At 41.6% G+C, this 15,230-nt stretch overlaps 1 protein-coding gene across 1 annotated transcript in view; it reads right to left on the bottom strand.

Annotated features, from left to right (window-relative positions):
* Window positions 1–14,997, bottom strand: part of LOC309553082 (uncharacterized protein) — a gene marked incomplete at both ends in the record, with an annotated part of 31,300 nt that extends 16,303 nt beyond the window's left edge. The window contains 1 exon segment of the mRNA XM_082253981.1: window positions 13,440–14,997. Within this exon segment, the coding sequence (XP_082110107.1) occupies window positions 13,440–14,997 (1,558 nt within the window).
* Window positions 14,998–15,230: the final 233 nt, after the last annotated feature.

Raw genomic sequence — 15,230 nt, 5'->3', positions numbered from 1 at the left:
GAACAATTTAAGGGGGTCTGAATACTTTCCGTACCCACTGTAATTACACAGCACGCATTTAAAGTATGGGATTTAAATCACAAAAAAGAAAAACGGGAATATAACTCACCATTAATCCCATTAAAAGACACAAGTTTTTTCTTACCAGGACAAGGAAAAATATGGGGTAATTGGAGGGGAGGGGAGGATATAAGATTAAAAGATATTTTGGATAAAAATAAAATGCACACAATAAATGTACTTCAAAAGAAAGGATGGAAAGTAGATGAGTGGAGATACAGTCAGTTGCAACACTTTGTGGCGTCGTTACCGAAACCATTGAGAACAGAAGCGGAATTACTGCCCTTCGAGAAAATGTGTGTTTCGGAAGGGAGTAAAAATAGAATCTCTAACATCTATAAAATCCTTGTGTCCGAGATGAAACCGACTGTACCTCCGTTCAAAAAAAAAATGGGAAGAAGAATTGGGAGCACAGAGGGGGGATTTTCACTTGGGAAAAAGTTTGAAGCTAATAAATGGGTCCGCAGTAGACATAAAAACAGCAGAAAATAATTATAAATGCCTCTCTAGATGGTATAATACTCCAGATAAAGTCTATAGTTATCAGAAGAAGAAATCCAAATATTGTTGGAGGGGGTGTGGGGAAATTGGTACAATGGCACACATTTGGTGGAACTGCCCTAAAATTAAAATATATTGGAAGGAAGTCCTAGCCCAAATTAAGAAGGTCACAAATATTGAGGTCCCAGAAGAACCATGGTTTTGTTTATTTCATGGAATACAGAAATCAGTAAAACAATATAAAATAACTGTAATACCATATTTAATGAAGGCTGCAAAGGGCTTGATACCTCTGTTCTGGCAGAGAGATGAAGCCCCGAATATAGGAGATTGGATTAAGAGGGTAGAAAAAATAAGGACGATGGAATATTTAAAAAATGGGGGAGGAGAAGAGACGGTACAATGGGAAAATATCTGGAAGGATTGGAATGAGTTCAAGAAGACTAGGGAATATACCAAGTGGAGAGAAAGAGAAGAGGAGGATGAGGGGATGGGGGGGAGGGGAGGGAAAAATAAGGGATTGAAAATATAATTGTTTTAATGCATATTTGTATGTTTGGTATTTTGAAAAATTAATAAACAAATTAAAAGAAAAAATCCCTGGTGATCCTGACATAAAGGTCTTACCATGTGGATCACCTGAAGGGGGTCTTACCATGTGTATCACCTGAAGGGGGTCTTACCATGTGTATTACCTGAAGGGGGTCTTACCATGTGTATTACCTGAAGGGGGGTCTTACCATGTGTATCACCTAAAGGGGGTCTTACCATGTGTATTACCTGAAGGAGGTCTTACCATGTGTATCACCTAAAGGGGGTCTTACCATGTGTATCACCTAAAGGGGGTCTTACCATGTGTTTCACCTGAAGGGGGTCTTACCATGTGTATTACCTGAAGGGGGTCTTACCATGTGTCTCACCTGAAGGGGGTCTTACCATGTGTATTACCTGAATGGGGTCTTACCATGTGTATTACCGTCTGTTGACATTTAATGTGGGGCTGTTGTGAGAGTCAGTGTTGGATCTGCTGGGACTATTTATTCCAGAAGGCCTCAAAATCTTACATTGTTCCTCCTGGAGCGTTCTTCCAAGTCAGCAGACTCACTGACCCTGGCTTGTGTAAATTACTCTTCTGACTGACCATGTATGACTCTGGCTTGTCTCCTGACCACTCTCCTACCTTCTCCTCTTGATTCCTGCACATAACCTTGGCTCCGTTCCTGACTACGCTTCTGCTTCACATCCTGTTGACCTCCCGTATATGACCCAAGCTTGGATCTCGACCTTGACTATGCTTCTTCAGTTCCACCCCACCAGTCTGACCATTCTCCTTTGATGGGGGTTATCATATCACTTGCTGAGCATTAGGCCTACTCTACCACAAGTGTTCGCTGTGTTCCTGTAGTCACTTCTGACCACCAGACTTTGAACTCCTAACCACTTAGCTGGACACTTCCTGAAGCAGCTCTCGGCAGACCAACCTAATGGAAGCCACACTTCTATGAGTCTTGCACTCCCTGTCATTGTATTCAGGGTTGCTTGGATCTTAGATGCAAGGAAAGCCCTTTTGTCCCCTCGGCCTCCAACCAGATATGTGACAGGGCTGCTCTATTGAGTTGAAGTTCATATCCTGTTTAAGATTCACCATCATGGATGTCATATTAGTATGTAGTGAGCTTTTTCATGATAAAAGCCTCTCTTTCAGAGTAGTGTCTGATAGAGGCTGGTCAGAAGTTTGAAAATCTTACAGGCAGAATAACACCCTGGTGTTATCCCATGAGTGTAAAATATGTCTCGTCTCTTGACTTGGTTTTCTCAGGGCTGCTGGTGGAGGGTGACCTCAGTGGTTGTGGGGATCCCCTCACATTTGGTCCTCCTTCCTTTTTGCTTCTCCTCGGGTAGTCTGCATGGCCACTGCTAGAGGGCAGGGGAGAACAGCCACTGCTGAGCATGCTGACCACCAGTGCCATCTTGTCTTCTCCTGAGTTATGGATGGAGAAGAGCTCCATAAGTTGCAGTGTCCTTCCTGCATTTTCCACTGTCACAGGCAGTAGCTGTAGGTGTCCTGGTGTTGCTGCTTTTACCTTTGCCCTGGAAAGAGCTCTGGTGTTATTCACCTGTCTCACTTTTCTGCAGGCCACCCCTCCAACGTCTAGCATGTATTTTATGAGGGAAGCCTATGCCATATTTTTTGCCTGGGGCCCCCCTTTATTATCTATCCCAGACTATTATTAACCACCTCCCACCTGGCATTGTAGATAAACAGCTGGCCAGGAGCTTCCTATATTCTGAAGGGAGTTTTTGAATGTCTTCCTGATCCTGCACCTCTAGGCTTTCAGGCAGAGTGGGGTATAGAGCGGGTCACAGAGCGGGGTACAGAGCGGGTCACAAAAAAATTATAGAAAAGTATATAAAAAGTTATAAAAAAGTAGCTCAACTGCATGATTTTACCTTCCCACAACCTCATGTGTGAACGAGCCCTAATAGTGCAGCCAGTCACAGTGTTCCAAATCAGTGTAGCTAGAAACAGTGTTCCTGATTGCCACCACATTGCCACCAGCCCGCAAAAGTTTCCCAATCACCACCACACCAGTCTCCATGTCACCAGCCAGTGCAGCCAGCAACAGTGTTCCTGATCCCCCAGTAGGCTAGGCTTGCTTGGCTTATGGCAACTGGGACTGCTATAGGTGACGTTACACTGAGCTATATTCCCTGATTTATAATACAGAAGGGACCATTACAGTACATTGGTTTTGATACAATTGGTTAATTTTTGTGATAAACAAGATACAATGTACATAATAATTTCAAACATTGAAAAAGTCTCAAATGTGGTATCCTGAATCTGTATCCTAAAATATCATAATAAATTGACAACTTTATGTTTAAAAAAAATATTTTCATTTTCTTTCTGCATTTTCCAAAAACGTGTTTCAAAAGACTCACCATGCCTCTTAAAACGCTTTGGGGTGTTTACTCTTCAAAATGGGGTCCTTTTGTGAGTGTTTTTCCTCTCCTGGTCCTCCAAAAATGTGATAGATAGTCAGGAAATGTGTAATTTATGCCCTTGGAAAGCCTTAAGGTACTCCTTGGATTTTGGGACCCTTTATGTGGATTGCCTGTGAAAAAGTCTCACATATGTGATATCCCCATAATTGGGAGGAGTAGAAAGTGTTTTGGCGGGTAATTCTAAGTATGTCCATGCTGTGTGTGAGAAGTATGTTATTGACAACTTTGTGCAAAAAGAAGATTTTCATTTTCTTTCTGCATTTTCCAAAAACTTGCAGAGAAAAATTATATTTTCAAAAGGCTCACGATGCCTCTTAGAAAATATATTTTCCACAATGTGGTCTTTTTTTTTGGTGTTTCTCCTGTAGTGGCACTTCAGTACCTCAAGAAATATGATATGTAGTCAAGAAATTAGATACAAAATTTATGCTCCTTAAAAGCCAAAAGGTGCTCCTTGGATTTTGGGTCCCTCCATGCATCTAAGCTGTGAAAAATCTCACACAAACTATGGGATATATACCTATGTTAGGTGACCCTAGCATGGGGAAAAAACTTTTCAGTGAAAGGGAATTTAAAAAGACATGCGGCCATTCACTAAAATTGGAGGAGAAGGGGTTTAACCTTAAACTGTGTAGAGGGTTCTTTACTGTCAGAGCAGTAAGGATGTGGAATTCTCTTCCACAAGCAGTGGTATCAGCAGGGAGTGTTTAGAGTTTAAAAAAACTATTAGATGGGCACCTGAATGAGCACAACATACAGGGATATACAATGTACTATTGACATAAACACACACACACTCACACACCACAGGCTGATTTGGATGGACTGGTGTCTTTTTTCAGCCTTACCAACTATGTAACTATGTAACATGTGTTATCCCCTTACTTGGGAGTTGTAGAATGTATTTTGGGGTAGAATGTATTTTGGGGTGTAATTATAAGTATGCCCATGCTCTGTGAGAGAAATAACTTGTTAAAGTGACAACTTTGTGAGAAAAAAACATATTTCATTTAATTTCTTCATTTTCCAAAAAAATTGTGACAGAAAATTACAACTTCAAAAAACATGCCATGCCTCCTACTAAATACCTTGGACTGTCTGCTTCCCAACAATGTGTCATTTTGGGGGGTATTTGTACTGTCCTGGTATTTTAAGGCCTAAAGAATAATGAGATAGGCCGTCAGTACATCAGGACTGATCAATTTTCAAATACGAGGGTTCTTCAAAAACTTCCCGCCCTTTTTTTTTTAGAAGTTTCTCAGCCATCTTCACCACAGTATACTAAACTGCAAGGTCAGCCGGCCTGCCAGACAGACGGATCACATGAAACTCTCAGACACGACCAATGACTACTCCTCCTGCCCTCACCGTTTCCAACAAAAACATAAAAGTGCCGAAACTTTTTGAAGATCCCTCGTATATATCCCATAGTTTGTAGACTCTACAACTTTCACATAGACTAAATAATATACTAATAATTCTACTACTAAGACTAAATAATATACTAATAATTATACTACTAAGACTGAATAATATACTATAATATGGCCTATTTTTACCAAAGAAATTCATCAGAATACATTTTTGGCCTAAATTTATGAAGGAAGATTATTTAATTGCAAAATTTTATAACAGAAATTAAGAAAAACCTTTTTTTTTTTCAAAATTTTGTCTTTTTATTTTTTAAAGAAAAAAACAAAAGCAAAAAAAAAAAAAACAGTGGTGATAAAATATAACCAAGTAATTGTCATTCAAAGCGTGACAACACTAAAAAATGTGATACATTTTATAACAGTGATTAAGAAAAACATATTTTTTCAACATTTTTAGTCTTTTTTCCCATATATATATAAACAGTGGTGATTAAATATAACCAAAAGAAAGCTCTATTTAAAAGACATTATCTAAAATAAGAAAACCCTTTTTTTTTTTTTTACATTTTTAGTCTTTTTTCCCTTATATAGAAAAAGCAGAGGTGATTTAATATAACCAAAAGAAAGTTTTATCTATTTAAGAGACATAATATAAAATTCATCTGGGTACAGTGTTGCATGGCCGAGTAATTGTCATTCAAAGTGTGACAGTGCTGCACCTCCATCACCCCCCACCATAATATAATAATACATCACTTTACATTTCAATGTAGACTTTTGTATCAGCATTATGTGATAAAGCGGAGATAAGATAAGACAAGCCAGGGAGAGTCCCAGCTAATGGTCTGCTATTATCATATAACAGGAGATTGGGCAGACTCATTCCTGCTCATGTTTTCTGCCAGAGATTTCCCAGAATTCTCTCCTGTATGAAGGAGACGTGTATTTCCAGGACTGAAAACTGCCGGCATTAACCACCTAAGACTATTTCTGACATTTGTTGCTAACAAGATAAAATCTGTATTTTTTGCTAGAAAATTATTTAGAACCCCAAACATTATATATATATATATTTAGAAGAGACCCTGGAGAATAAAATGGCGATCGTTGCAATACTTTGTCACGCCGTATTTGCTCAACGGTCTTAAAAATTCATTTTTTTTTTTAAATACACTTTTTTGAATTAAAAATAAGAAAACAGTAAAGTTAGCCCAATTTCTATAATGTGAAAGATGATGTTACACCGAGTAAATAGATACCCAACATGTCACGATTTAAAATTGCGCACACTCGTGGAATGGCGACAAACTTTGGTACTTAAAAATCTCAATAGGCAACGCTTTAAAAAATTCTACAGATTACCAGCTTAGAGTTACAGAGGAGGTCTGGGGATAGAATTATTGCTCTCGCTCTAATGATCGCGGTGATAACTCACATGTGTGGTTTCAACACCGTTTACATATGTGGGTCCGACTTGCCTACGCGATCGCTTCTGCGCGTGAGCTCGGAGGGACAGGGCCCTTTAAATAATATTTTTTCTTATTTATTTTACTTTTTATTTTTACACTGTCCCTTAAAAAAAACAAAAAAAGATCATGTTTATTCTTATTACAAGAAATGGAAACATCCCTTGTAATAGAAATAAGCAGGGCAGGACCTCTTTCGGCTCGGTTCACATTTGTGCGATGCGGGAAGGCTGCGAATATGCAGCGTGATCCCGCATCTCATCCGCACCTCTGGCATTTCACACTGCCATATGCGATACGCAGGGGGTGTCAATTAAAAGTTAACGACAATCTTTACACAAAGTGCAGCGCTAAAATAATTTGAATAATAATGTGGCAAGTGGAAAACCACAAAAAAAAACATATACAATATAAGCTAAATAGTGTCCAAAATACTGAATAAAGTCCCAAAACAGAAATGCAAATGAAAATGAATCCGCATGCAAGGTGTAGTGATGTCGCGAACCTAAAATTCGCGGTTCGCGAACGGCGAACGCGAACATCGGCAAATGTTCGCGAACCGGTGAACCGGGCGAACCGCCATAGACTTCAATAGGCAGGCGAATTTTAAAACACACAGGGACTCTTTCTGGCCACAATAGTGATGGAAAAGTTGTTTCAAGGGGACTAACACCTGGACTGTGGCATGCCGGAGAGGGATCATGCAAAAAAAAGTTCTTAAAAATTATAATTTTTTGATAGAGAGCCAATTATTGGAAAAATTAAAAAAAAATAAAAATAAAAAATTTCTTTGGATTTAGCATCTGGGGGGTCTAAAAAGTGTACCTGTGAAGTTTCAGCTCTGTAGAATGTCCAGAACCCCTAAAAAACAGCATTTTTCTTATATTTTCAGGAATATGGCTTCTCTGCGGCTGGCTTTTACTCTTGCAGGCATTTAGCGGGCATTTTTTTAGGCAGGCATGTCATTTTTTGTATTTAGTGTCTGGGGGGTCTAAAAAGTGTACCTGTCAATTTTCAGCTCTGTAGCATGTCCAGAGCCCCTAAAAAACAGCATTTTTCTTATATTTTCAGGAATATGGCTTCTCTGCGGCTGGCTTTTTCTCTTGCAGGCATTTAGCGGGCATTTTTTTAGGCAGGCATGTCATTTTTTGTATTTAGTGTCTGGGGGGGTCACAAAAGTGTACCTGTCAAGTTTCAGCTCTGTAGCATGTCCAGAACCCCTAAAAAACAGCATTTTTCTTATATTTTCAGGAATATGGCTTCTCTGCGGCTGGCTTTTTCTCTTGCAGGCATTTAGCGGGCATTTTTTTAGGCAGGCATGTCATTTTTTGTATTTAGTGTCTGGGGGGTCTAAAAAGTGTACCTGTCAAGTTTCAGCTCTGTAGCATGTCCAGAACCCCTAAAAAACAGCATTTTTCTTATATTTTCAGGAATACGGCTTCTCTGCGGCTGTCTTTTTCTCTTGCAGGCATTTATCGGGCATTTTTTTAGGCAGGCATGTCATTTTTTGTATTTAGTGTCTGGGGCGTCACAAAAGTGTACCTGTCAAGTTTCAGCTCTGTAGCATGTCCAGAACCCCTAAAAAACAGCATTTTTCTTATATTTTCAGGAATACGGCTTCTCTGCGGCTGGCTTTTTCTCTTGCAGGCATTTATCGGGCATTTTTTTAGGCAGGCATGTCATTTTTTGTATTTAGTGTCTGGGGGGTCTAAAAAGTGTACCTGTCAAGTTTCAGCTCTGTAGCATGTCCAGAACCCCTAAAAAACAGCATTTTTCTTATATTTTCAGGAATACGGCTTCTCTGCGGCTGGCTTTTTCTCTTGCAGGCATTTATCGGGCATTTTTTTAGGCAGGCATGTCATTTTTTGTATTTAGTGTCTGGGGGGTCTAAAAAGTGTACCTGTCAAGTTTCAGCTCTGTAGCATGTCCAGAACCCCTAAAAAACAGCATTTTTCTTATATTTTCAGGAATACGGCTTCTCTGCGGCTGTCTTTTTCTCTTGCAGGCATTTATCGGGCATTTTTTTAGGCAGGCATGTCATTTTTTGTATTTAGTGTCTGGGGGGTCTAAAAAGTGTACCTGTCAAGTTTCAGCTCTGTAGCATGTCCAGAACCCCTAAAAAACAGCATTTTTCTTATATTTTCAGGAATACGGCTTCTCTGCGGCTGGCTTTTTCTCTTGCAGGCATTTATCGGGCATTTTTTTAGGCAGGCATGTCATTTTTTGTATTTAGTGTCTGGGGGGTCTAAAAAGTGTACCTGTCAAGTTTCAGCTCTGTAGCATGTCCAGAACCCCTAAAAAACAGCATTTTTCTTATATTTTCAGGAATACGGCTTCTCTGCGGCTGGCTTTTTCTCTTGCAGGCATTTATCGGGCATTTTTTTAGGCAGGCATGTCATTTTTTGTATTTAGTGTCTGGGGGGTCTAAAAAGTGTACCTGTCAAGTTTCAGCTCTGTAGCATGTCCAGAACCCCTAAAAAACAGCATTTTTCTTATATTTTCAGGAATACGGCTTCTCTGCGGCTGTCTTTTTCTCTTGCAGGCATTTATCGGGCATTTTTTTAGGCAGGCATGTCATTTTTTGTATTTAGTGTCTGGGGGGTCTAAAAAGTGTACCTGTCAAGTTTCAGCTCTGTAGCATGTCCAGAACCACTAAAAAACAGCATTTTTCTTATATTTTCAGGAATACGGCTTCTCTGCGGCTGGCTTTTTCTCTTGCAGGCATTTATCGGGCATTTTTTTAGGCAGGCATGTCATTTTTTGTATTTAGTGTCTGGGGGGTCTAAAAAGTGTACCTGTCAAGTTTCAGCTCTGTAGCATGTCCAGAACCCCTAAAAAACAGCATTTTTCTTATATTTTCAGGAATACGGCTTCTCTGCGGCTGGCTTTTTCTCTTGCAGGCATTTATCGGGCATTTTTTTAGGCAGGCATGTCATTTTTTGTATTTAGTGTCTGGGGGGTCTAAAAAGTGTACCTGTCAAGTTTCAGCTCTGTAGCATGTCCAGAACCCCTAAAAAACAGCATTTTTCTTATATTTTCAGGAATACGGCTTCTCTGCGGCTGTCTTTTTCTCTTGCAGGCATTTATCGGGCATTTTTTTAGGCAGGCATGTCATTTTTTGTATTTAGTGTCTGGGGGGTCTAAAAAGTGTACCTGTCAAGTTTCAGCTCTGTAGCATGTCCAGAACCCCTAAAAAAAAGCATTTTTCTTATATTTTCAGGAATACGGCTTCTCTGCGGCTGGCTTTTTCTCTTGCAGGCATATATATCAGTGGTGGGTGGGCAGTGGCACAGTACACTCTCTGTGGACCTGGCAGCAGTCACTGGCACCCAGGCAACTGCAATTTAAAAAATATATATATATTTTTTTACTTTGCAAGCTGCTGTGCCACTTTATATATCAGTGGTGGGTGGGCAGTGGCACAGTACACTCTCTGTGGACCTGACAGCAGTCACTGGCACCCAGGCAACTGCAATTTAAAAAAATATATATATTTTTTTACTTTGCAAGCTGCTGTGCCACCTTATATATCAGTGGTGGGTGGGCAGTGGCACAGTACACTCTCTGTGGACCTGACAGCAGTCACTGGCACCCAGGCAACTGCAATTTTAAAAAAATATATTTTATTTTACTTTGCAAGCTGCTGTGCCACCTTATATATCAGTGGTGGGTGGGCAGTGGCACAGTACACTCTCTGTGGACCTGACAGCAGTCACTGGCACCCAGGCAACTGCAATTTAAAAAAATATATATATTTTTTTTACTTTGCAAGCTGCTGTGCCACCTTATATATCAGTGGTGGGTGGGCAGTGGCACAGTACACTCTCTGTGGACCTGACAGCAGTCACTGGCACCCAGGCAACTGCAATTTAAAAAATATATATATATTTTTTTACTTTGCAAGCTGCTGTGCCACCTTATATATCAGTGGTGGGTGGGCAGTGGCACAGTACACTCTCTGTGGACCTGACAGCAGTCACTGGCACCCAGGCAACTGCAATTTAAAAAAAAATATATATTTTTTTTTACTTTGCAAGCTGCTGTGCCACCTTATATATCAGTGGTGGGTGGGCACACAGTGGCACTGCAGTGGGCACAGTACACTCTGTGGACCTGACAGTCACTGGCAGCCCAGGCAACTGCAATAATAAAAAATATTTTTTTTTTCAATTTATTGCAACAAGATGCTGTGCCAACGTATATATATCAGTGGTGGGCAGTGCACTGCAGTGGGTACAGTGCACTCTGTGGACCTGACACAGCACTCACTGCAATTATGACAGAGGAAAAAAATATTTTTTAAAATGCCAGGTACTGTGCCTGTGCCACCCGAAATGAGTGTGGTGTGCACACAGTACAGTCTGTGGTAGGTCTGTGGCCTCTCACACACAGCGGGCAGGCAACTGCAGTGTACAATAGATATATATATAAAGAAAAAAATCTATTACCTTACCAGCCCTTAAAAGGGCTTTTGGGGACACTATATATATATATATATATATATATATGTATATATATATAAATAAAAAAATCCTCAATTACCAGCCCTTAAAAGGGCTTTTGGGGACACTAGATAGATATAGATATATATATATATGAAGAAACAACTCAATTACCAGCCCTTAAAAGGGCTTTTGGGGACGCTAGGTATATATATATATATAAAAAAAAAAAAAAAAAACACAAATACCAGCCCTTAGAAGGGCTTTTTGGGGTGCTGATATTACAGCAGTAGTGGACCAAGAACACTGCAAGACCAGGAACACTGACTAACTGTCCCTAGCTTAACAGCAGCAGCAGCAGCAGCAGCTCTCCCTACTCTCACTACACACACTGCTTCAGAATGATCTAAGATGGATGCTGCCCTTGCTTATTTATAGGAGGTGGGAGGGTGTGGGAGGGAGGTACGCTGATTGGCTGGAAATGTGTCTGCTGACTGTAAAGTTCAGGGTCAAAGTTTGCCTCAATGATGTCTTATGGGGGGCGGACCGAACATCGCATATGTTCGCCGGCAGCGGCGAACGCGAACATGCTAAGTTCGCCGGGAACTGTTCGCCGGCGAACAGTTCTATACATCTCTAGCAAGGTGTTGAGGAGAACAATCCTTTTCAGTGACACCCAGGGAAAAGTGAAGGATGGGGACACCTCTGTGCACAAGTATGACAAGCAGCTTACCAGAACTCCTTGGCTACTCAATTTAATGAGACAGCCTCTCCCAGCAAGATGTTATACCAATGTCACCAGTCGCTGATTTAGGTATCCTTCACTCCTTTGCACTATTGCACACACTTACCGCACTTTATACTACACAGTTTTTTATATATTAATATTTATATTTGATACTGTGATATATATTGGTGTATTCAATTCTTGCTACATGAATTGATAGTGGTGGTCTTATGATATTTTATATTTTTTATTGGTGGTTTTGATATATTGATTAATATTGATGTTTTTTAATATTTATATCTAATACCATTACGTTTTTACACATATTTACATATTATTATTCTGTGTGTAATACATCCCATTGATGAAGCAATAATACCACTATATATCCAAATCGGGCAGCGCCAATTCCCTACCCCTTATACACTATTACTAGATATAGCCTTGGCTATATTTTAGGGAGGCTGCAGCCCCTACATTCCCTATACATTTCCATAGCGCAGGACCCCTCCAATATTTATTCAGCCATACAAAGTGTATGGCTGAAATTTGCACCGCACATAGATCGCATGTCATTTAGGAGCAGTGCGCTCCGAATTACATGCGATCTCCACGATCGCACAAATGTGAACCGAGCCTTAATGTGAGATCTGGGGTGAAAAAGACCTCACATCTCACATCTACATTAAAAAGGAATTAAAAAGAAAAAAAAAGTAATTTTTATGTTTTTTTTCAAGAAGAAAAAATGGGCCCTTTAAGGCCGGAGGGCAGAAGTGACGTTTGACGTCACTCCGGTCCTCCAAGGGCATAGAGTGGAGTGGGGGCCAACTTTCCCTCACTCGTCTTTTTGCCCATCCATACACGGGATCGGATTGTTTCCATCGCTACCATTCTCTCCGGTAAGCGGTGGAAATGACCGGGAAGCGGCGGGAGGGGGAGCTCCTCTCCCACCACCCATAAAAGTGATCCCATGGTGAATCTGCCACTGGGAACCACTTTTATGGTAAAGCGGACCGCCCGCCGTTTATAAATATAACGGGGTTATGGTGGCTATCTGCTGCCATAACTCCGGTATATAATGTCAAAGTAGCGATGTAAATACACGGTGGGCAGTCTGGAAGTGGTGAATAGAAACAGTAAAATGAGGAATAAAGTAACCATCACTGGTTGGCCCCCTTGTGGTAGCTTTTGGCAGGTGACAGGTCCTCTTTATGGAGAGATTGGGGGGTCTATTACACCCTCCAATGTTTCCCCTGACCTCTAGAGGGCAGAGGAGAAGCTCTGAAACCAGAAGTGATTAAATCATTATTACTTCTGGGTTCATTCGTCCCAGAGGAGATCGCAGAACTGGTGTTCCTCCATCTCCTCAGTGTGATCCTGTCCTGGCCACTTACCACAGTCCCGGTCTCCTGGAAGGACTGGGAGAGCCTGAGAAGCACTGCAGGCAGTGACGGGGGAGGGGGGTGATCCTTCACAGTGCTGTAAAAGTGATCGGTCATTGTAAAGCCACCCGGATTACTTTTACATACAGTCGTTTGCCGGTTTCTGCGGCCATGACCTTGGTATAACCTCTTCCTGATGGGCCGTATATATACAGATGATGGTCAGCAAGAGGTAAAAGGACATCTGTCAAGAATTATGGGGGTTGTCATTGCTAAATTATTTCTTTGAGAATGCTAGTTTCCTGGCTGTCATGTCTATGCTTTGGATTCAATAGTGTCCCAGTGTTTGAACAATTACACAGCCAGGTAACTAGCATTTTCAGAGCAAGGCCTGCAATGGCAGCCCTCATACTTCTCCCAGGAGTCACCACTTCCTCAATGAACCAATCCCACCACCGGTCAATGTGATGTCACCAGACTCTGGGCCGAGTTCTCACATCTCCCCCCACATATCGTTATACAACCTTTCAATACATTAAACCCAGCATGGAGGGGCTCAGTGAAGGTGGTGGTGAAGGTGTGGACGTGTCGGATCGGGTCACACAGATCATAAAAGGAGATCCGCCCGGCCTCATAATCCAGATATATCCTGACTCTGTTACTGGAGAGATTGGTGGGTAAGAGGGTCTCTTTAATGTCATGTATCACCAAATAATCTTTACCATACCTGTCCAATCCCCAGGACTTCTTATTATATCCAATCCCTGACTCGTCCCCTTCCCTGTCTATACTGGGGTAACACATCCCGACTGTCCACCAATCTGACCCCCCGACATCCACATCCCAGTAATGTCTCCCTGAGGAGAAACTCTGACTGCTCATCACCTGAGGACAATCCTGGAATCTCTCCGGTGTTTCTGGGTGATTCTGGTCTATATCTGACCAGGATACAGTTTTCCTGTCATCTGATATCTGTACAGAAATTGCAGCTGTGTTTCCATCCAGTAATATGTCTGCAGCTCCCTGTATAGGGAAATATACATTTACCTCTGTTATTATATCAGATAAACCTGTGTTTAAGACCCCAACCACATCCAGACCCCCTCCATAATGGAGGAGTTCCTCATGTCTCTCTCTGTCCTCATTATCTCCATCCTCAGTATCACACAAGTCACCTGTGTCTGATTCCTGTAAGACAGTCAGTGGATCCGTCATGTTACACAGCTTCTCAATGTGACGCATCTTCCTGGACAGCTCCTCCTTCTTTATTTCCAGATCCCGGATGGAGATGGAGATCCGCTCTGCCCGCCCGGAGATCTCCCTCAGGTCTCCCTTCTCCAAATCTTCCAACAGGGCAGTGACTCTCTCGGTGTCACCAGCTGCTTCTTCTTCTACTTTCCTCCTGTGCTCCTGCAGACTCTGGACTCTTTCCTCCGTCTCCTCTCTCTTTGTCAGAAGTTTCTGCAGAACATTCCTCAGCGTCTTCTTCTTCTTCTCAGAAGCCTCATCCAGTGACTCCATCTCATGTCCTTTATGTCCTCCAATCATAGAACAAGATATACAGATACAGGTCTCATCCTCAGTGCAGTAATACTCCAGGATCTTCTTATGGACGGAGCATTTCCTGCTCTCCATGGACAAGGTGGGGTCACATAAGAGGTGTTCTGGGGACTTTTTGTGGACTCTCAGGTGTTTATCACACAGAGAAACCTTACAGTGTAGACAGGATCTAACAGCAGGTACAGGAGAGTCTGCACAATGAGTACAGAAGACCCCGGACTCCTCTTGATCTGGCTGAGCAGACAGGAAATTCTCCACTGTGTTACAAAGTTTAATTTTCTTCGGCAGTGCAGGACGATCCGGAAAATTCTCTCTGCATTCAGGACAGGAATATTCTCCAGACCCCTCCTGTGTATCCAGCACACCATCAATACAGACCCGGCAGAAGTTGTGACCACATCTCAGGGTTACAGGATCTGTATAAATGTTCAGACAGACGGAACATTCCAGCTCAGCTCTCAGATCTGCAGACGCCATCGCTGACAGCAGAAGAGAAATGAAATGAAAGTCTCTGGACTCGGTTAGAACTGGTCTGCACAGGGCGAGGCTGAGCTCAGCTCTCAGCTTACTTATTCAGGATCCTTGTGATGTCAGAATAAGACACGCCACCATGATTGTTTATATTTACACTCATAATTAACCACTTAAGCCCCGGAGGATTTGGCTGCTCAAAGACCAGGGTCCTTTTTTCAACTTGGCACTGCATGACT

This window comes from Pelophylax lessonae, assembly GCF_965119305.1.
Source record: "Pelophylax lessonae genome assembly, chromosome: 4".
Lineage (NCBI taxonomy): Eukaryota > Metazoa > Chordata > Amphibia > Anura > Ranidae > Pelophylax > Pelophylax lessonae.
The sequence above is the reverse complement of the archived record's forward strand: the minus strand, read 5'-3'. Positions and strand labels throughout refer to the sequence as shown.